This window comes from Gilbertella persicaria (assembly GCF_025201335.1).
Source record: "Gilbertella persicaria strain CBS 190.32 chromosome Unknown B0P05scaffold_10, whole genome shotgun sequence".
NCBI lineage: Eukaryota > Fungi > Mucoromycota > Mucoromycetes > Mucorales > Choanephoraceae > Gilbertella > Gilbertella persicaria.
In genome coordinates, this window is record NW_026251971.1 from 472,681 (window position 1) to 493,602 (window position 20,922).

Sequence of the window (20,922 nt, forward strand, 5' to 3'; positions counted from 1 at the left end):
TCGCTTTCTTCACTCTCTTTTTTTCGTGTTTACTTTTTTCTTTCCTTTGAGTATATATACATATAAAGATGGACTTGGTCAACAACTATGGTTCCAGTGATGAAGAAGACAGTACACAGATCTCTACTGTGGCCAGAGTGAATCCTGCCCCAGATGCAGGATTTGATGTAAGCACATCATTACACAATACTCATTATTGACTCTATACAGGAGCATATGTCAGGCGCGTTATATACAGCACCTACAGCAACAGAATTGACGGTTAATGTCACCTATGATGATATGAACAGGCCTGTTCTAGGTCCTGAGAACCCCTTTACCGAACGTCACCTTGCAACTCAAAACGTCATTAATGGCCATGTGGAGCAACAAGCTATTTCTGAAATGGACTTTAGAACACAACGTCGTACTTTTGAGACATATGGATATGCACGCGATCCTTCTCTTAGTACTAACCTTGCTGGTCAAACAGGCGAAGGTTTGATGGGTACAGGTTATGTCGGTAATCTAGCAGTAGCTGCCAAAATGGGAGGTGCTTCCATCCACGACCGTGTTCATAAAGACCTGAGACCCAACAAAGATGTTCGTAAAAAAAGACTCAATAAGGGTAAATTGGATCAAGTAGAAGGACCTGATGCATACAAAGGCCCTTGGGCTGGTTACGAGAATGATAATGTGGGTGTTATTACTGGCTTAGAACAAGAGGAAGAGGAAGTAGAGGAAGAACCTACACCTACAGTAGCCAAGATAGAGCCTCCTAAGCCTGAATTCTCTGTCAAGAATATTGCTAAAGAGACAAGGACAGAAACGACTGAATTTCATGGTGCTCAAGAACGCGATTATCTTGGACGTACTTATATGGCTGCACCTCAAGATATTGATGTCAATTTGTTTGGTGAAGCTGGCTCACAAGAATGCTTTGTTCCCAAGAAGCTCATTCACACTTGGGCAGGCCATGACAAAGGCGTCTCGAGTATCAAGTTCTTTCCTAAAACTGCACATCTTTTGTTAAGTGGTGGTATGGATAATGATATTAAGGTAATAATCTTTATAGAACCAATCATTGTTTAATTATGTTATAGATTTGGGATGTATATCATGACAAAAGTCTTTTACGTTCATACCATGGCCATGATAAAGCAGTCAGAGACATTGCATTTAACAATGATGGTACAAAATTCTTGAGTGTAAGTTACGATAGATACATCAAATTATGGGATACGGAAACAGGTCAATGTATTCGTACTTTCTGTACAGGCAGATTACCTTACTGTGCTACATTCAATCCAGATCCAAGAAGACAAAATATCTTTTTGGCTGGTTATTCTGATAAGCGTATTATTCAATTTGATATCAGAACGGGTGACATTAAACAAGAATACGACCAGCATTTGGGTGCTGTAAACACAATTACCTTTGTTGATGAAAATCGTCGTTTTGTGACTACTTCAGATGACAAAACAATGCGTGCATGGGAATATGATATTCCTGTTGTTATCAAATACATTGCTGAACCTGATATGTATGCTATTCCAGCAGTGACATTGTCTCCCAACAGTAAGTGACATGATCTATTTTTCCTTTACTTTATTGACACAGAATAGAAAAATGGCTGGCTTGTCAATCATTGGATAACCAGATATTGATCTATGGTGCTGGCGATAGATTTAGACTGAATAGAAAGAAGCGCTTCTCTGGTCATTTGATTGCAGGTTATGCTTGTAAACCTAGTTTCTCTCCTGATGGTCGATTTGTGACCAGTGGTGACTCAAATGGTAGTGTCTGGTTCTGGGACTGGAAGACATGTAAAGTCCTCAAGAAGATTAAGGCACACGATAAAGTGGTTATGGCAGCTGAATGGCATCCTCATGAAACATCCAAAATGGCTACTTGTAGTTGGGATGGCAAGATTAAATACTGGGATTAAATCATACTCAATAAAAATGATGCGATTACACAAATGTATATAAACCTAAAAAAAAAAGCTTCTTTATTTCTTCTTCTTTCATGACTCAAACACCCGTTTTGTTTATTTCGCATGGAGGTATAGCTATACATAAATAAGCCAAAGATCATTGATCCTTGCTAAGGCCCCAATTTATTGGAGAACCAAGATAAACCAGGACAATTCTATGCTTGGCTTGGAAACTATATTCAGGACACATTGAAGCCTAAAGCCATTGTCATTATGAGTGCACATTGGCAAGCAGAAGGAGAGAACACTATTTATGGTAAGAAGCGGTATGAACACACAGGGTTTACATTGATTGTAGTGGATGCAAGCAAGTCGCCCAAATTAATCTATGATTTTTATAATTTTCCTCAACGCTTTTATGAGCAGACATGGGATCAACAGGGTTCACCTGCATTAGCAGATAAAGTGATTCATCTCTTAAAAGAAGCAAGTCATAAAAGAAAAAAAAATAACCGTTAACTTACATGGAATATGTAGGCTGGTATTCATGCTGAACAAAAAGAATATGGCAATGATCATGGTAACACATAAGCATAAAAGATGTAACAATAATAGAATATGTAAAGGTGTTTGGGTTCCACTTAAACGGGCCATGTCTTCAAACAAGTATATTCCTATTATCGAAATATCTACTTTTTATCATGAAGATTTATCTTTACATGTGAAAGTAGGAGAAGCCTTGTCGTCTCTTCGGTAAACAGAAGTATAGAAACGACTCATGGCTTACCTGTTTTATAGTGAAGAAGATGTATTGATCATTGGTAGCGGAAGTGCAGTACATAATCTTCAAGGTTGGAGAGATTATGGTGACAAATTATCGCCTGATTATGTGGTTGATTTTGATAAACGGATGGAATCCATAGCGACTCACTCAAAGGTAGACATGATACCAAAACAACAATTGACTCATTCTATATAGGGTAAAGAACGTATAGAGGCTGCCGTCAAATTAGATCAACATCCTCACTATCGAGACTGTCATCCTACAGCAGAACATTTAGTTCCTTTTCATACTGCTCTAGGTGCTGCTGGAGATGATCAAGGCACCAAACTATTAGAACACTATACAGCCAGATTAAGTTGGGGTAGTTACATATTTGGTTCTTTTAAACACATCAATCAGAGGGAATAAACGTTGTCTATGTTTTTATTATTATTATATGACTTATTGACTGGCTTTGGCTTGCTCAGCTGCTTCTTGAGCAAGACCCATAGTAGTAAGGAAAACAGCAGCCTCAGCATATTCCTTCTTTTGACGTTCCTTGTCCCACTTGAGTTCTTCAGACATAATTTCAATCACCTTAGGAAGAGATTGTAAGGCAGCTTCAGCATTCAAGAAAGCAAGACGAGTACGACGAGCTAAGACATCGACAGCTGTACAGGCAAGTTCTTGACGGACAGTGTATCTCACTTCGGCTTCAATGTAAGGATAGTTGGGTGAGATACGCTTACCAAACTTGGGCCAGCTCATGTTAGTAGGGTCATCAATAGCACCGACAGCCCAGGCACGGTTACCATAACTACGGGCAAGATGTTGAGCGACTTCTGTATCCATGCCGAATTCTTGGACGAGACGAATGAACATGGTGTTGCTATAGCCTTCACTACCGATCAATGGGGTATGTTCAGTGTTACATTTGGACTTGGGTTCAAGCTTGAAGACTTCGATAGCACGGTCCACAGTTTCTTCAGCCATGGCACGGTAAGTGGTCCATTTACCACCAGCAATAGTGATGAGCTTGTTGTCACTGACATTGATCATATGGTTACGGACAAGAGATTCAGTGTTCTTTGCGTGAGGGTCACGGACTAAAGGACGGATACCAGACCATGCAGCAAGGACATCACTACGACGCACCTTGACGTCTTTAAAGAAATAGTAAATACCACATACACATACACATACGCATATATATTACTTACCAGGACTCAAGTAACGAGAGACTTCATCCAAAATCCAGTTAATTTCATCTTCCTTGGGTAAGGGGTTTTGAGTAACTTCAGTAGGAGAATCTGGAGAATAATTTCATTCGTTAAACCTCACTGGGAAAAAAATAAAAAGAAAAATAGTTACCTGTAGTACCAGCAATAGTGTTACCTTGCCATGGAAGGAAGAAGATGACACGGCCATCACTTGTAGCAGGATCCAATAAGCCCATGTTTCTAGGACTGTAGTAGTTGGGAAGAATGATATGAACACCAGCAGAAGGTGCAACAATTTCCATAGTTTGAGCATCGTCCATCTTTCGGAGACCATCGGTGAAGGGACCAGTTGCATTAATGACACCCTATCATTGTTTGTTATTGAGTCACATCTTGATAAGACTGTTTTTTACCTTTGCCTTAACAGTCCATTCTTCACCAGTCAAGGTATCTTTAACGTGTGCACCGTTAATAATGCCTTGTTCATCCTTTGTTAATTGAGTCACTTCACAGTGATTAGCAACAGTAGCACCATAACAAGCAGCTGTCATGGCCAATGCAACGTTCATTCTTGCATCATTATGCTGACCTATAATTGTATTATAAATAAACAAATTTGTATCTCCGTACCCCAACTTACCATCATAATACACTAAGGCACCTACTAATTCATCATTCTTCAACATAGGGAAAGCTTCAAGAGCTTTGGAGCGAGTCAAGAAGTAACTGCTTTCAAGTGCTTCACGACCAGCAAACAAATCATACATCTTACAACCAACCCAATAATAAGGAATTTGCCACCATCTTCAAAATGGGTTAACCTTACTGATAAGAACGTGTTTTTTAACTTACTTGTAAACAGGAAGCATGATGGGCAATTGATCTGAAAGATGAGGAGCAATGTCCAAGAAGATCTTTCTCTCATGCAATGCTTCTACCACTAATTTGTATTGTTCATAATCAAGTTCCATAATTGCCTTTTGTAAATAACGAACACCACCATGAACTAATTTTGTCGATCTCGATGAAGTACCTAAAAAAATTAATTTAAAAAAAAACTTTTTTTTATATACGACTTACCAGAAGCAAAATCATCTCTTTCTACCAAAGCTACCTTTAATCCACGAGTAGCAGCATCCACAGATACACCAGCACCTGTAGCACCACCACCAACAACAAGTAAATCATAAGGGTCTTGTTCACTGTTTTTTAATTTAGCAATCATTTCTTCACGTGAAGGTGGACACCAGAAATCACGGTCTTGATTTTGTTGATGTTCCTGAAGTGCTTCAGCGAATGCCTTGTTTCGAGTAAACAAAGGTGGTAGATCTTTGGTTTGTTCTTGAAGTTTTATTGTTCTCTTATAGACATTGTCAAGTTTGGCCTTTTCATTCATGTAATATCCAAAGCTGGCAGTAGCAGTTGTGGCCGCAGCAATTGAAATCACTCTTTGTGTCTTGGAAAGTTGTCTCCACATAATGTAGTTGTATTAGATAAAGATAAGAAAAAAAGAAAAGTAGCGAAAAATCTCCAAAGATTCAAGGTTTTTATAAATAAAATGCTGTGACACTTCTACATCATCGTGTTTACATTGAGTGGCTGGGGTTAAGCAAAAACTCCGGGAAATTTCATAATAAATTCAAGTCCTTTTTCCCGTAGAATAAAAAAAAGCCTTTGCATGATACAAAAAAAATTATCCGTATTTTAAACAGACCAGATAATAAAGACCTTTTGTCTTCTTTCTCTCGACTATAAATAAGCACTTTTCTTTCATCAAATTCAGTTTATGATAATTATACTCATGAGATAGAGGAAACGTCATGGTCCAGTTCGTTAATAACTATATTTAAATCTCCATTTTAAAGGCGATCCTTCTCATTCACCCAGAAAACTGGCTGCATTTTTTTTTAGCAAGATGATTGTTTTCTGTAATAGTATTCATACTGTTCGAGATATTCTCTTTTTTGGTATCATAACATGTTTATAATATAGAGAGGGCTAAGTTTAAGAATTTTGATTATTTGGTCTTCTAAAGATGTTTATTTTCTGATTGGAAAACTAATTGATATATTTCATTTCTAGAAAGCAGAATTTGAGGTCCATCATTTGAAGTGAAAGAGATAATGTTGTATGAAAGGTTCTCGAAAGAATGTAAATGTATTATTTCCTTGATAAAAGATTTCTTTAGCTTGTTCTTGATATTTTTAAAAATTGTTTTGGCTCAGTTGGCATTCATGTTGACATACTTTAAGCTTACAAGAAAAAAAGTAATTTCAACCTGATCGTATTAAGCTAATAAAAATTTGCAGAAAATGACATCACTTCTTCAGGAACAATAAAACCCAATGATTCAATCGAGTTCTCATATTTACGTATTAGTCTACTACAGTCGCATGGATTTTGATTTCAATTAGATTTTGTGACGAATGGAGATTTACATTTAGACATTTACCTGTAATACAATCCAAATCCGTACTAGGGAAACCTTGTTTATCACGGCGACTGGAACATATGAAGTTTATGAGTTGCTCCTTCTGAACGTTACCGGAATTCCGTACTCACTCCAGACAGAAAGAAAAATAAACATTATGTTTTTTGCTGCGCTAATGTCTCTTTGCCAAAGTGTATGGCAAGTTGTACTATGACCTTTGATATCAGAGTGATTTACCATCGTCCTAGCTTTACAAGTGTTGCATATCTTAGAAGTGAGGTATTCATCGATAGGAACAACCAGAAGATCTCCAGCAGCTTCTCTTTTTTTAAGGCAGCTCCACAGGATTCTGACAGCACTGCAACGTACGCCTTTCAGCTTTACCACATCCTTGTTAAACATACTGTTTCCAGATACAACAAGGAGAACTTTTGATTTGTTTTTATTGACAAATATAAATGTCCTCATTCGTCGTAAAAAAAACTGTCTGATTTCCATTAAGAATGATGTCTGGAAATTAGTTTCAATTCGTCCAGAAAAAAAAACAACATTGTCTAATGTTAAGGTGAAATACTGAATTAATCATGATGGAAGGTATTTTGGGTGGAATTGCATTTGTCGACTGTCAAAGGCACAATCGAAAGAATCAATTAGACTGACATTCCTCTTCCTGACAAACCAACCGTGAAGCCCTATAAGGTTAACGAGAGGGCCGAGAGACAACTTGGTCGGAAGCATGAAAAGCTAATGCTAAGCGGTGATTGATGCAAAAGGTGACCACACCAAGTATTAGTTATTCTTTTTTATTTTATTTTATTTCAATGACCTAAACTTTTATTCTACATGATTTGTAGTGCTCATCGTTTATGCTTTAAGAGATGAAAATCATGCAATTTTTCTGTCTTCAGAAATTTATTTATTAATTTCATGCAGAAAATTTAAGGTGCGGGATAATTGTCAATCATGTAATTGCCTGGCACAAGGCCTCTTTGTCCGGTATTTACATTGCCAATGCGTTCAGCTTCCCACCAACCGTCTGCTTGTTTACGAAGCACACCTACCACTTCTTCCTGATGAAACGACATTTCTCCTTCAATCTAATAAAAAGTGTCAGTTTCGCATGATGTATGCTCCTGAACTTACAGTTGCTTCAAATGGCCATTGGGCTTTAGCATAACAGATAAATCGGCTTTCTGTGATGGGTTGAGATGTTCCGTTGGGCTGATTGCCACTGTAATGGCTTTTATTTTCGTTTGATTCATAAGAAGGTGCATACACGTTTTGGCTGATAGGTCTAGACTGCTGTTGTTGTTGATAATTAGCAATGATGGTGGCATTGGAATTAGCTTCTTTTTCCTTCTTCTTTTCCTTCTTATTACCACCAAAGAATCCTAATGAGAATCGGCCTTTTTCTTTTTCTTTTGCACTAGCTGATTTTAAGGTAGATTCACTCTGTTGTTTCGTGTTTGAGACAGGCGTATGACTTTTAATACCAAAGCGCTTCTTGGGCTCTTCTTCAAATGCATAAGGGTCCTGCTTAAATACAGATCCACGTTGTTGCTGTTGCTGTTGCTGTTGATAACTGTAATAGGCAGTGGCAGGTACGGCTGCGTTGGCTGCAGTAGTCATCATGGGTGTACCTCGATAACCTGCATTCTTAATGACATGATCGTCTGTTTGGAAGTTTTCTTGCCATGGAGCAGGTCGAATACCCATTCCATTCTCTTCTGAAATTCCATTCTGTTGTTGTAATGGTGGCTGTTGGTTAAAATGATCGTGTTGAACAGGCGATATGTGAGATTGCTTACGGCCTTCTTGAATCACTTGTTGAGCAGCTTGCTGAGGTGGCTCAGAAGCAATAACAGGTTTCACAGAATTAGGAATATCAATAGTTAATGGAATGACAGGCTTGTGGAGTTTAGGCTGATGTTTCAATTCGAGTTCTTCAGGCGCAGGAGAAGAAACAGCAGAAGTAGAGGGCATGGGCACACTATTTCTAATTGATCCGTCAAACATGGTAGCATTGAGTGTCTTGACAGGTAATTGCTGAGGACGACGAATAGATGAGATCACCCATTTTTCATCTTTGGGAGGTAAACGTGGCATACGATTTTGGTATTCTCTTTCTTCAACATCGTCCTCATCCTCATCGTTTTGTATCTTTTTTCATGATGGGATAAAGAAGAAGTACGAACACCTATAACTGGTATTATCTCGTGTTGTTCAGAAGGTTGATAAGTAGGATTGGGCATCGGTTTGTACTTGTTGGGTTTGATACCGTCCGGACTTCCCGTCATGCTGTGATGTTCGTTTGTAGGATCGGAAGAAATAGGAGCAAGATCACTTTGATGTTGCTCCAAGACCTGATCCTCCTTCATGCCTAGTGCATTATAGACTTTACTGCTAAAATCATCTGATTTGGGCTGCGGTTCATCGAGACGATTGACCATCATGATGGGAGGCACTGTTTGTTGTGCCTTTTCAGGTTCATGGTTGTTGTTTAGGATATGTTCTATTTCTCTAAATTCCTTGTCGTTGCTTTGAGCAGATGTTGGCTGATCTGGGATTGTCTCGCTTATGCTTTGTACTTCTAATTTTTGTAATTGTCGATCCACAGATTTAAGCTCCTCATCATGGTTTGGCAAGATAGTAGTGACATTGGGCATTGGTACTTCATGATCGACTTCTTGTTTCTCGATAAACGAAGTGGACGTGGAAGGAAGAATAGAAGGTGCAGGCAAAAGCGATGCTGGATCACAAATAGATGTATACACCAAAGGAGGTGGTAGCTGAGTCCCTGTTCCATAGTGCTGCACAAAACTAGTAATGTCCTTGTCAACATCTGTGATCTCTAATGCTGTACGAATACGATCGCAACACTAGCAAAAAAAAAAAAAAAAAAAAAAAAAAAAAAAAAAAAGAGGTAAGTATCATCATGTATTTGTTTAGTAGAGTACCTCTTCATCAATACTGAATGTGCTTGTCATCATATTCGCAAATCTAGAAATACATGAGTGGGTCTAGTTGTCATACACAACAATGTCACCTACGACCAAAGTGTACTTCTTAGATAAGAGATTCTCTTTGTCTCCATTTCTTGAAATTTGTCTGCACTTGCTGTCCAATCACGAATGAATTTTTCATTGACAGTATTATAATGATCCACAGATCGCTTATACACTTGATCTATATTCAAGATGATAAATATCACTTGAGCTAAAATTGAATTCTTTACCAGCGACTATAACAGTTCTTTTTTGTTCTTCAATTTCCTTTTCAATCTATGAAAAGCATGGTAAGACAAAATCAAATATTATTTTTAAATAATTGCCTTTGCCATGTCGTCAACAGAGCCTTTCATAGTGTCATGAAGGCGTTGTTCTAATGATTTTAATTTTTGACATTCATTGACATAGTCTTCTTTAGCCTAAAGTAAATTAGAACACATATATAATCAGACACGGTAGACATACTCGCGCTACATCAGATTCATGAATAGTCTTGCGTTGTTTTGCATTCTCGATTTGTTGTTGTTGCTATGGTAACTAAGTATCGAAATGAATTGATGTATACTTACTACTCGACGTATTTCTTTTTGATCTTTAAGAAACCCGTCCAGCGGTGCTTCAAGATGATCCTTCAATTGTTGAGCTAAATCGATATGAGCACGAGCTGTGGTCTCCAGTGTTGAAGGAATACGAAGTAGTGTTTCTGCAAAGCTATTCTCTTCAAATTCGCCAATTCTTGAACTCTGTGCCAGTTTTAAAAGACGTTCACCATAGTCTTGCTCTATCGTGGCTCTAGGGGCATGTCAATATTGTTCTGCTCAAAAGATAGAACATACCGAAGTTCGTATAGCTTTTTGATTTCTTCACAAGTGTCTCTTGATTTTCTTAATCGACTTGTAACAATCTCGATACCTTTGTACTGATTGTCCTATGGCCAAACTTGGTCAGTTCTATTTTATTATTATTATTACTATTATTGCTCTCATACCCAAAAGGCGTCAGAGAATTTTGTGCCTTGTTGTAGAGTAGAAGTCATAGCTAGTGTAAATACAATAAAAGGGAAAAAAAAAGAAAGGCCAAGAAAATATGTAAAAATAGAAAGTTTCGAAAAAAGAAAGACTTTGAGCGATTTCGAGTGAGTTGGTTGACACGAGCCACACTATGAAAATAGTTCTGGGCCTTTTGAATGCGGACTTTATAAATCCCAAAAATAAAAGTTTCTAAAGAATGAGAAAGTTACTTTGATCTACAGTTAAGTTAGTTTGTCTCGTAGAGTAAAGGTGTTATTTTTCCCAAGTAAACAATAAAAAACAAAACAGCATAAATCGTCCTATTTCTGCTACGCTTTATTGTGAAAAAAATAAAATACTAAAAATTAAATTCTATATTGTTATTTACATTAAGTCGTAAGAAAGAGCAGAAAATAAAATGGAGATCAATTCAACATTTAATGAATATAACTCGCGGCCAAGCCATCTGCAGATTTTTCCGTGTTCTCTTTGTTGTATTCTTCGCAGATGGCTTGGTTGCGAGTTATATTCATTAAATGTTGAATCGAGAAAGCAGATCAATTGTTTAATTCCGAAGCTAGAGCTTGGTACATTTTGTATTTTCAAACGCGAAACACTGTTTAGCTTGTGGGGGTTATAGTAACTAGTACATAGCGCAACAATTGACTGCGAGTGTTTATCAAGAACTATTCGTTAATACTGGTGACTCAACATCAATTTTCTATACCTTGTACATGGTAATCATTTTAGAATTTAGGTGTAAAAATAGTCTTTCTTGCAAAACATGGCCTTTGTCCTTCATTTGCAAATTATTTGATGGTAAGCAACACTAAAAAGAAAAAAAAAAAACTTATTCATAAATATAATCAACTGATAAAATATAGTCGACAAAATAATTATTAGTTTGTTTCTTTCTTCTTGTTCGTTTCTGCTTTATGTAACTCTTAAAGCAGCAATTTTCTCTAAACCAACTCCATTCCCGCAAAAGTGGAGTGCACCCCGTACTATTTTACTATCTCTGATCACTGTGTACAAAACAAATCCAATTTGGTAAACAAAGAAGGTGGTGTAGCCGAGGAATTCGATTGAGTTTGTCACCCAAATTCTCCTTTTCCGCGGAAACAACCTGGGATGATACACATTTAGGTTGTTTATTGACTGATTGGCCAGAACGCGGGAATTTGGTTATTTTATAAAAAAAAAAAAAAAATCAAAAATATGCCAATCAACTTGGCTTAGAGTCGTCAGCTTTGATACAATTTTTTTTTTTTTTTTTGCCATGAGAAGTTGACATGAAAGCAGCTTAAGATATACCTGCGTCAAACAAACCGACAAGTTAGAAAAAGGATATTCAATGAGGGAAGACCCGCAAGAACCTTTTTATTACCATAAAAGTAGTTATATATTGCCCCAGGATTCTTGAATACGTCAAGATGACGTTTAAAAGAATTTTTGAGGAAGTTAAGTTTATCCTATTGTTAAGATATCAATGTTTTTATTTGCTGTCATTGAGAGTGAATATTGCTTGGATCAACAAGTGGATGCTGAGGTTTCATTTTCTATGAACTCCTGAATATCAAAATCTTTAACAGGCGAAATTAATACTTCCATGGTCAATACGACACTCTTTGTTGGCCCATCCATGTTCAGTTGAAATGGTTTCAATTCAAGAATCTTTCAGCACTGCTGATCATCTGCTCTGTCATACCAAGAAGCATTTAAAATTTGCAAGCGCTATGGTTGAAGCCAAACTTTTCAAGGCAAGGTATAACTGAAGGCAAGATATAACTGAAGTGCAGGCTTTAAACAAAATGAGATGTGTCTTATTAAAGTACAAAAGCCCATGATTAAAATACAAAGCAAAAGCCTTCTTTGTATTCAATGGAAAAAAAAAAGAGAATGCACAGGCTGTGTGTGATTACTTTGGCATGAATGAATCGCATGCTTTATTTTTCATTTAGCCTACTTTTCAACTCAGCTCCATGGTCGCTAAAATATAAACACTTCCTTTTTTAGGTGCGCGCCTAGAATTCACCTCTTGGTCTAAAGCTGACTCTATTTTTAGTATGTTTATAATCACAGCCAATCAACGCAGAACAACCCCCCCCACTTTGCTTCATGCCACCGCTAGTCCTTTTTTGGATGAAATTATCTCACGACCTGTTCATATAAATAGGAGGATTTCAGCTCGCTTAATTACAGATCTTCACTTCTTTATATTACTTTACTCAAAATGGATCCTGGTTACAAGCTTCTCCAACACATCAAGACTGTCCCTAATCTCATTAACGAAGACCCTAGCATTACTACTCCCAAGAACTCTACTTTTATGGACTTGCCTTGGTCTGAGTTCTCTAAATTATTAGCTGACAAGAAGGTCCAACGTCGTCCCTCTGATTCCTCAGCGAGTAGTTCTGCCTCTGAATCAAGCGATGAGTCTCCAGAAAACTTCTCTCTTGGCAATTGGGATTCTATGACAGGTTATCAAGATGCTGAACATAAAAATACTTTCTAGACATCCATCATTTGCATTATTCATTTCTCTCATATTTCATCTCACACACCTATTCGCATTTTTGTTGTTTATATTCTATAATAAACTTTCTTTTTCCTCTTTGTTACACATAATGATTCTCTCACGTTTATATCGGTCCGATAAACAACAATATGAAGGTGATCCTCTCTCAAAAGAAGAACAAAGACTGGCAAGCTTTGACTTCAAAAAGAACAAGATAAGAGCCTTTCAATTGTTGGAGAAAATCCTGTTTCAATATAAACATGATGTGCGATACAAGAACTCACCACGCTATTTGAGGTTATGGCTTGTGTATGTCTTTTATCTAAAAGAAACAGAAAAGGCATTCTTTATCTTGCCCATTCTTTTTGGATTGATAGAGAACCAGATATGTGACAAGCTTGCTATTCTTTACGAAGCTATTGCTTATGAACTCTATCAACAGAAAAGGTGAGTGTTCATGGCCAGGTATCAACTGACAACGATTATTCAGGTATACAGAGGTAGAAAAGACGTTGATTTTAGGACTCAAACGAAGAGCTGAACCTATCAAGCGATTAAACCGTGCTATACATCAATTTAAGACAAATGGTACATTTGATTTTCACCTTCGTTCCTATCAATGGCGCCATTTTGTAGACCAAAAGTCCTCCATGATGCACAAGACTAAAGTAAAAAATATATATATCATAACACTTATGTTTATTTGTGTATAGACACTTCGAGAACAATTAGAATGGCTGGATATCAAACTACAACATCACATTCGTCTAGACGTTCTCAAGGACTGTCACAAAGAAGGCGATATACTCTCTATAGAAGAACTAAGAGCTAAACATGACCGTTATCACCTTGTGCGCTCATGTCCTCGAATCATTCATCCAGCACATGCGCTTGTGGTACAACTGCCTCATCGACCTGGCTTGATTGATCAACAGATTCAAACTCATTCTACTGAGCACTATACTGTATTTGACCATGATGCCTCCTTTATTCAAAGACAACTGGATGCATGGTTTCAAACAACGAAGCACAACAAGAAACAGGCTAAACAAGACCTCAAGTTAATCCAACTTAGCCAGGACAAGTTTCATGTGGTTCGAAAGATAAATGAAGGTGGTATGGCTCACATTTATCTTGTCCAAAACTACTTGTCGACAATGCTGGTACTCAAGATACAACAACCTGCTCATGCTTGGGAATACTATATCCTCTCTCAGCTTAAACAGCGTGCCATCAATGGGTTTCATCTATTGGGTCTACATGGCTTTTATCGGTTCACAGACAGAAGCTTCTTGATCATGGACTATGTGAGACATGGTACACTGTTGGATGCACTAAACCTCTATCGACCTCAACACAACGCTATGCCTGAATCTGTTGTACTCTTGTTGACCCTTCAGCTATTAAAGCAGCTCTATCTGTTGCATTGGCAAATGTCTATCACGCACAATGATCTCAAATTAGATAATGTCATGGTCTGTTTGTCTGATCAAGACATGGTGGGCATCATGTTGGTTGACTATGGTTATGCTATTGATACCAGAATCATTGGTGGCCATCATACGTTATGCAAGGCGAATTGGCCGCCTGCTTGTCCTGCTTCTGACTTTCCTTTGCTAAATAAGGCATATTATCCTGTACATGCTGACTATTGGCAATTGGCCACGATGGTGCATTGGTTATTGTTTGGTTGTCCTATGCGTACTCTGACAGAGAAACATTCATATCGCATCCAACAGAAAATCAAGCGATATTGGCATCGACAGTTATGGAATCGATTCTTTCAGTTCATGTTGAATCCACCTGTGCCTAAACAAGATGCGATACGGTCTTTGTTATCCCAGTTTGAAATGATTGTGTATCAAGATGTGTTTGAGAACAATAAGAGTGATCTGAAAGCCTTTGTTGCTTTACTTCTTGATAAACATAGAGTTGATGAAAGGTAGTGAAATAAACTTTTTTTTTTTTGCATAATAGCTTGTTTTTCATTTTTTCATTATTTTTTCATTTTTTTCATATACGATGAGAAATGCTATTAAAACAGTGATCAGTAACGCAACCAAGTCATATATTGATATTGCAACAACAGATCCTGTAGTAGAAAGTCAAGAAGACGGTACATCAAGAGGCGATTTCTTGGATCTCGTCATCAAAGAACAAAAGAAAGAAAACAAGCGATTATGGGATAAACTCTACCAGGTAAGTCCTCTAGAGTCCTGTATTATCTTTAATCACACTGGTGAGTTGGAACAACAACAAAAAGAAGCAGGCAAACACAGAGTCTTTCTGCCAGAAGCAGAGTACACTACAGCCGATCGAAAAATGCTCAGTGCACTCATGTATGAACATCGTGATCTCTCTACACAAATCACAACTGAAATGAGCAAAGTTGAGATGTTTGATGTGCCTGATGATACTATTCTTGAAGTCATGTTTAGAGAACGTATAGAAAAAGAAATTCAACAGTATAAAATGACGATCGAGTTTGTCAAGGAACAGTTAAGCCAAGCCAAACATTATCTAAAAGAGTAAGTTGATATACAAAAGAACAATTTAGACTCATTCCAATAGAGAACAAGCTACCTTAAAAGATACAGAGACATTACATGCAGGCCTAAAGAAAGAGAAACAAAGATTAGCCCATGAAATTCGATTCAAACTGACAAAAGAACATTTACGAGAAGATAGAGTTAGATTAGAAGAGATGATCAAGAGAGACCAGAATGATTTTATTGACTTTTTAGATGAATTCTATCCTCCTCACCAAGTGGATGTAAGTGCTGTTTCCCTAATGTATTTGACTTATGATGTTAGGTCGGCAATGCTATGAATACGTTTAAATGTGATTTGAAAAAGGTGATTGAAGAACTCATGAACAAGGCAGTCAATTCGCCCGATAATCCTTATGTGACATTAGTGCCTGGCACTTATTGGCCACCTTATATTCAAACATTGATTCAAGCACAAGTAGCACAATATGATCCACAAGATGCTAATCGTATTCGTCTTTATGACTTTAAGCCTTAACTTTTATTTTATTTTTATTTTGAACAAAAAGCCTGAATAAAACTAGGTTTTACTGTTTGTTGTCGATAGTATGCTGCCGTCTTGGGCCGTTTGCTCAAGATGTTAGGGTCTAGTTTCTGATGTAACCAGTATAAAATGGCAGTAGCATAAATGTCTACTAAGGTCTGTTGCTCTTGATGGGGCAATAAGCAGCCATCGTAGACAGTCAATGCTTCTTCTGTGCTGTCCAATAAAGCCTCTAGTTTCTGTTGATGGAACAGGTATTGATCATGATTCAATAAGATATCAGCTCTATCATCATGTGCAGCCAAGCGCGTCTTGTAGGCTTCAGCAAGGTCAGGATGAGCATCAGCCAATGCCAAGACTTGCTTTCTTGATGCAGCAAGTGTGTTTGCCAAGAAAGTCATATCTTGATCCACTGTCTTTTTACCTGACATCAAAGCCAAGACACGCACTTGACGCCATTGCTCTATCAACTCAATCACTTGTGGATTGTCAGCATCAAAAATAGCAGGCTGAACATATTGGTCCAAATACTGAGCTATACATAAAGAGTCAGGAATAGCTTTCCCCTCATAGATAATGGTAGGCACTTGTCCCTTTGGATTCAATTGAATATACCAAGGCATGATATTGTCTTGACCCATTTGAAGAGGTTTAAATTCAAATTGGTCTTGAAGACCCTTTTCATACAAGATCAATACACCCACATTTGAAAGCACAGAACCTGGACTATAGTATAAAATATGTTTGGTCATAAAGAGAGAGAGAAAGAGAGAAACAAGGGCTACCATGTTGTAGTCTTTTTATGTAATTCAATCAGGTAATTAAATAAAGTTCCTGGTTTACGATGCCATTGTTCATGCCAATGATAGGCAAATACGTGCATCATTTTATGCACCTCCTCTTGACCCACACCATGGCGAAAAAGATCTGGTAATGAATTACTCGACTGACACTGAGATGGGTCTGTAAAGCACCAAGGTAATACTGCCCATGGTGTGATATGATGTTCTAATAAACGACGATAGACTTGTTGATACACAGAGGCACCTCTGAATGTCTTGGAGCTTTGTTCTATTTCACATACATAAGAGGATCCTGCAAAGAAATGCATCATGGCCCCTGTCGACTGTTCAAAGCAACTGGATTGCGATAACCATTCCTGATGTAATAAAGGAGACAAGTCCCTTATCAGCAACACATCCAAATCCATCCAAACACCACCATGTTGATACAAACTATGGGTCTTGACCATCCACTCTATCTGATCTGTGGGTTGAAGAGCAAGTGTGTCTATAGACATCCACTGGATTCGGTTCGAGCGTATGGATTGCCATAATGGATCTTGCATCAGTTTCTTTTGATCGGTAGGTGTTGTCCATACATAGAGTTGAGTATTGGCTGGTTGTGTGGCCACAAAGGAACGCAATGTGGCCAACTGATTTTGTGTCAACTGGCTTGATTGTTCTGTAGACCAATACGTATGAAATAGACTGGTGGTGGTTGACTTGTTGAAAGGTTGGATTAATCTAGCATAATCAAAGCAAGTATCGAATTCTTTGACTGGTATACTGGGAAACAGACTATAATGTGTTGTCTTGTTCATCTGTCTATTAAAACAACTAGAAAGGGATCCTGCTGAAGGTCTATCAGGAACAAGATAATCTCGCCATCCAATGTGTGCATTCAAATCGACTTGATATATAGAAAAAAAGACAAGGCTACCTAATACCAATATTATCGAGGTCCATTTCACTAGAAACAATACGATTTCTTTTCTTTTGGGTCTAATGACAGTCGAGATGGATTCATGACGACTGGATAACCAAGAGAACCAAGTAGTCATAATAACAATAAAAAAAAAAAAGAGTGGTTTATTATGTTACACATTCTTTTTTCTATGGCTCGTAAATAGATCATCTTCATCGTCTTCCCAATCCCAACTACTAGATTTATTTGTTGAAGATAGTTTCATGCGTCGAATCAGTACAGGTGGACTGCTTGATCTTGAGCGAGGAGAAGAATAACTCTGCTGACTGAGTGAGTCACGCCAATCTTCCACACGAGGGGATCGAAGCGGTTCTTTGCCTTTACTGGAAAATGGTCTACTGTCCCAAAGACTGGTGGTGCTACTACTGCTACTCGGTCGATGATCCAGTGCACGTCTCGGTATAGGTTCTTGTTCCACATTAGGTTCAGCTTGCTTGATTTGCTTAGGCTGTGGTCCCCATGTAGCTGATATTAATAAAGACGAACATGCTTCAGCAGCAAATCCAGCACATCCACCAATAAATAGACCGCATCCCATTGCTGCTAAACAAAACATAATGACGGGATAAAGTACATGAAATACATATAAGCACATATCCAATGGTTTTATCACAAAATGAGTCCAACATGCTCTCAATAGCCATAAAAAAGGCAAGCATGTATAGCACACACAAGTATATAAGAATCCAAACAAGTGTTTAAAAAAGAAGACGGATAGACTAGCTGCTGTATAAAGTGTGCTCAACATGTGCATAAACCCATCTCTTAAAACTATTGTATCTTCTTGACTTAGTTGTACTAGTGTGTCATTGATGAGTGATTCGGTTGTCATTACAAAAGAACTAATAAATAAAAGAAAAGAAAAAGAAAAAAGAATACACTTTGTTTTCGGTCACATGATACTGATAAAAGTAAATGCAGTCTGTTTAACAAAGTAAGTGCAAGAAATACAGTGTCATAGAGTATACATGGCATGAATCCTGATGGACTGATCAAATCAATTTTGAGATATGAAAGGTTTCTTTTTGTTCAAAGTATCTGTTGCATTGGTGCTCACACAATTGGAGTCGATAAATAGATGTTCTCTGGCTTAAATCTATTTACTTACTTAGGTTTCCCCGGAATATGGAGGGAACTCACATTGTGTAGGGCATTGATTGACATGAAATAGCCTACATGACTTGATGACCAAGGAACAAGAGTATGCCAAAACTGTGTCTTTTTCTTTCTTTTTATACTTTCAAGTGATCGTGAATTCTTTTTCAGAGGTTTGGGCCTTTTTGCGTTTGTTTTAAAGAGAATGAACCTTGTACTATTTATGATTTTTTAAAAAAAAAAACGATTGGCTTTTAGTGTTGAAGAACAATGTATACGATCCTTGAGAGGAAAGATGTTGACAAATTCCGTTGACTTGTTGCAAGACTATGACCTACAAGAAGGTCCTATTGTACTTCATTTGACTGTCAGACTGATAAGAGGACATATACGTCATAAGTGTATAGACAATATTACCCCACAGAGGTAAGTATTTCAACAGATAGGCTTATATACCATGGCTCAACAAACAATGTATCTGAACCAAGGGCAAAAAAAAAAAAGAAACTTGCAAGCGTAAATATGTTTATTGATCAATGGCTAAAGCAGCACTTTGCCATCCACCAAAGCCAATAGCAAACACAAACTGGTTATTCAATGCTTCTACTCGCTTGGGTCTTTCTTGTCTTTGTTTTGAATGATCTTGGCCATGTCCTAAAGCACCTGAACTATAATTTCCCCAGGTGAATAATTGACCTTGGTTGGTCAATGCACCATAATGATAACTTGGTAATGATCAATACACTGGCTTTATGTCTTGTTTTTACTTACTCTCCAAATGACACTTTACAGATATCTTGATGGTCTAGTTCAGCTAATGTCTCTGGCTCGGTTGTATCAATATTACCCAACATCACTTTATCCTTTGTATAGACTGCAAAATGATGAAAAGCACCTGTAATAAATCGTTTCATGATACCATGGCGATTGTTGTGTTCGCCTATTCCACTGAACTGCTTTAATTCAGTCACATGATGTTGTGGTGACAGACTAAAGGCATCTGGATCCACTGTCGCTAATTTCAAGACAAGGCCATGTTGTGTCAAGACCAGTGTATGATTCTCTAAACCAGCCAATTGAACTAGTTTATCCTTTGGATCTGCTGTGGGCAAGATCTGTTGTAGTGTGACACAGGCAGCCATCACTTGTGTAGGAGCAGGTTCTACAAGGACCTGAGAAGGAATGATAGGATCTGGCTTAGGTACAATATACAAGGCACCCGATTCTGTCAAGACAGACGAATAGTTCCAATTGGCTACTACTTGAGCTACAGGGGCACCTGCGTCCAACGCGACTTTCTGAAGCATGATATGATTAGACCAATGCCAGACAGTACCATCTCTTGCTAATCCAATCACATGACCACGACCACTGGAAATACTACGAAACTTGATCTTGGCCTGTGTTTCATTATCCGACTGTAATTCAGTAGGTCTCTTTAAGCGTGTTGTACCAATGGAAGCACGATAAGTAACATCTTGTTGCATCTCATAATAATCAAAGATCAATGACAACACCATCGCAACCATTCACTTACTGTGCCCCACATCCATACAGTGCCTGTCGTGTCAAGTGCATGAAAAGACCAACCACCAGCAATAATATCAATCAAACAGACATGATCTAAACTAGTCACTTGTTGAGGTTCAGTTACTTCATTAGCATGTCGTCTTCTTAAATGTTGAGTTCTAAAGAAGCCATAAGAAATAGGGGATACATTCTGTTTTCTTACCTCATCACAGGGCGAAATAAGCCTGGTTGTGTGTCATACTGAGGCTGAGTAAGGCCTAAACGATCATCAAAATTCTCTCCCCAGGTATATAGCTTTGTATGATATTTTAAGGCCATATAGAACTTTTTCCATCCTTTATGTCGATAAGCATGATCTTGTGAAATATTGAATTCATGTACGCATAACTGTTTCCATAGAGACTCGTCATTTACTAGATATCGAAACTGACTTGATACAGACTCAAGTTCAACAAGTGATTGACTATCTAATAAACCAAGAATATCTACCAGTAAAATATCTGTTGGTAATCTATCCAACATTTACTCTTTTTTTTTAAGCAAAAAAAAAAAAGAAAAGAAAAGAAAAAAAAGTGTATTTATTACGTATTTTATATATGCATGATTTAAAGTACGCTTTTTGTTTACTTCAC

At 37.7% G+C, this 20,922-nt stretch overlaps 10 protein-coding genes across 10 annotated transcripts; 5 read left to right on the forward strand and 5 right to left on the reverse strand.

The window, feature by feature from the left end:
• Window positions 1–3: 3 nt before the first annotated feature.
• Window positions 4–1,988, forward strand: B0P05DRAFT_533362 (WD40-repeat-containing domain protein). The gene is made up of 4 exons (XM_051577198.1): window positions 4–167; window positions 211–1,038; window positions 1,083–1,557; window positions 1,605–1,988. Exons 1-4 carry the CDS (start codon window positions 69–71, stop codon window positions 1,925–1,927), a joined length of 1,725 nt encoding a protein of 574 aa, XP_051437135.1. The 5' UTR covers window positions 4–68; the 3' UTR covers window positions 1,928–1,988.
• A 23-nt stretch (window positions 1,989–2,011) lies between these two features.
• Window positions 2,012–3,108, forward strand: B0P05DRAFT_533367 (aromatic ring-opening dioxygenase LigB subunit; the record flags this gene model as incomplete). The annotated part of the gene is made up of 7 exons (XM_051577199.1): window positions 2,012–2,044; window positions 2,091–2,231; window positions 2,274–2,401; window positions 2,453–2,495; window positions 2,542–2,668; window positions 2,714–2,852; window positions 2,895–3,108. The coding sequence occupies exons 2-7, from the start codon at window positions 2,189–2,191 to the stop codon at window positions 3,105–3,107; spliced, it is 693 nt and encodes a 230-aa protein (XP_051437136.1). The 5' UTR covers window positions 2,012–2,044; window positions 2,091–2,188.
• Window positions 3,109–5,429, reverse strand: B0P05DRAFT_533374 (FAD dependent oxidoreductase-domain-containing protein). Its single transcript, XM_051577200.1, has 7 exons — window positions 4,979–5,429; window positions 4,751–4,931; window positions 4,539–4,702; window positions 4,312–4,487; window positions 4,050–4,263; window positions 3,899–3,988; window positions 3,109–3,841 (listed from the first exon to the last, which is right to left on the reverse strand). Exons 1-7 carry the CDS (start codon window positions 5,373–5,375, stop codon window positions 3,141–3,143), a joined length of 1,923 nt encoding a protein of 640 aa, XP_051437137.1. The 5' UTR covers window positions 5,376–5,429; the 3' UTR covers window positions 3,109–3,140.
• A 1,715-nt stretch (window positions 5,430–7,144) lies between these two features.
• On the reverse strand, window positions 7,145–10,577 carry B0P05DRAFT_595200 (uncharacterized protein). The gene is made up of 11 exons (XM_051583103.1): window positions 10,326–10,577; window positions 10,174–10,265; window positions 9,907–10,129; window positions 9,803–9,865; window positions 9,661–9,756; window positions 9,565–9,610; window positions 9,380–9,515; window positions 9,287–9,329; window positions 8,525–9,208; window positions 7,473–8,489; window positions 7,145–7,426 (listed from the first exon to the last, which is right to left on the reverse strand). Exons 1-11 carry the CDS (start codon window positions 10,371–10,373, stop codon window positions 7,268–7,270), a joined length of 2,607 nt encoding a protein of 868 aa, XP_051437138.1. The 5' UTR covers window positions 10,374–10,577; the 3' UTR covers window positions 7,145–7,267.
• A 2,003-nt stretch (window positions 10,578–12,580) lies between these two features.
• Window positions 12,581–12,862, forward strand: B0P05DRAFT_465921 (uncharacterized protein; the record flags this gene model as incomplete). Its single annotated transcript, XM_051574295.1, has 1 exon — window positions 12,581–12,862. One exon carries the CDS (start codon window positions 12,581–12,583, stop codon window positions 12,860–12,862), a length of 282 nt encoding a protein of 93 aa, XP_051437139.1.
• Window positions 12,863–13,400: 538 nt separating this feature from the next.
• B0P05DRAFT_19189 (kinase-like domain-containing protein) lies at window positions 13,401–14,954 on the forward strand. Its single transcript, XM_051573180.1, has 2 exons — window positions 13,401–13,520; window positions 13,579–14,954. Exons 1-2 carry the CDS (start codon window positions 13,485–13,487, stop codon window positions 14,809–14,811), a joined length of 1,269 nt encoding a protein of 422 aa, XP_051437140.1. The 5' UTR covers window positions 13,401–13,484; the 3' UTR covers window positions 14,812–14,954.
• On the forward strand, window positions 14,854–15,921 carry B0P05DRAFT_533384 (centromere-associated protein K-domain-containing protein). Its single transcript, XM_051577201.1, has 4 exons — window positions 14,854–15,064; window positions 15,110–15,393; window positions 15,437–15,638; window positions 15,680–15,921. Exons 1-4 carry the CDS (start codon window positions 14,888–14,890, stop codon window positions 15,890–15,892), a joined length of 876 nt encoding a protein of 291 aa, XP_051437141.1. The 5' UTR covers window positions 14,854–14,887; the 3' UTR covers window positions 15,893–15,921.
• Window positions 15,922–16,541: 620 nt separating this feature from the next.
• B0P05DRAFT_19145 (uncharacterized protein) lies at window positions 16,542–17,762 on the reverse strand. The gene has a single exon (XM_051573179.1). The coding sequence runs from the start codon at window positions 17,739–17,741 to the stop codon at window positions 16,680–16,682; it is 1,062 nt and encodes a 353-aa protein (XP_051437142.1). The 5' UTR covers window positions 17,742–17,762; the 3' UTR covers window positions 16,542–16,679.
• On the reverse strand, window positions 17,750–18,529 carry B0P05DRAFT_533389 (uncharacterized protein). The gene has a single exon (XM_051577202.1). It carries the CDS (start codon window positions 18,495–18,497, stop codon window positions 17,778–17,780), a length of 720 nt encoding a protein of 239 aa, XP_051437143.1. The 5' UTR covers window positions 18,498–18,529; the 3' UTR covers window positions 17,750–17,777.
• A 739-nt stretch (window positions 18,530–19,268) lies between these two features.
• On the reverse strand, window positions 19,269–20,823 carry B0P05DRAFT_533390 (regulator of chromosome condensation 1/beta-lactamase-inhibitor protein II). Its single transcript, XM_051577203.1, has 4 exons — window positions 20,493–20,823; window positions 20,298–20,448; window positions 19,532–20,247; window positions 19,269–19,485 (listed from the first exon to the last, which is right to left on the reverse strand). The coding sequence occupies exons 1-4, from the start codon at window positions 20,810–20,812 to the stop codon at window positions 19,287–19,289; spliced, it is 1,386 nt and encodes a 461-aa protein (XP_051437144.1). The 5' UTR covers window positions 20,813–20,823; the 3' UTR covers window positions 19,269–19,286.
• Between the last annotated feature and the right edge of the window lie 99 nt (window positions 20,824–20,922).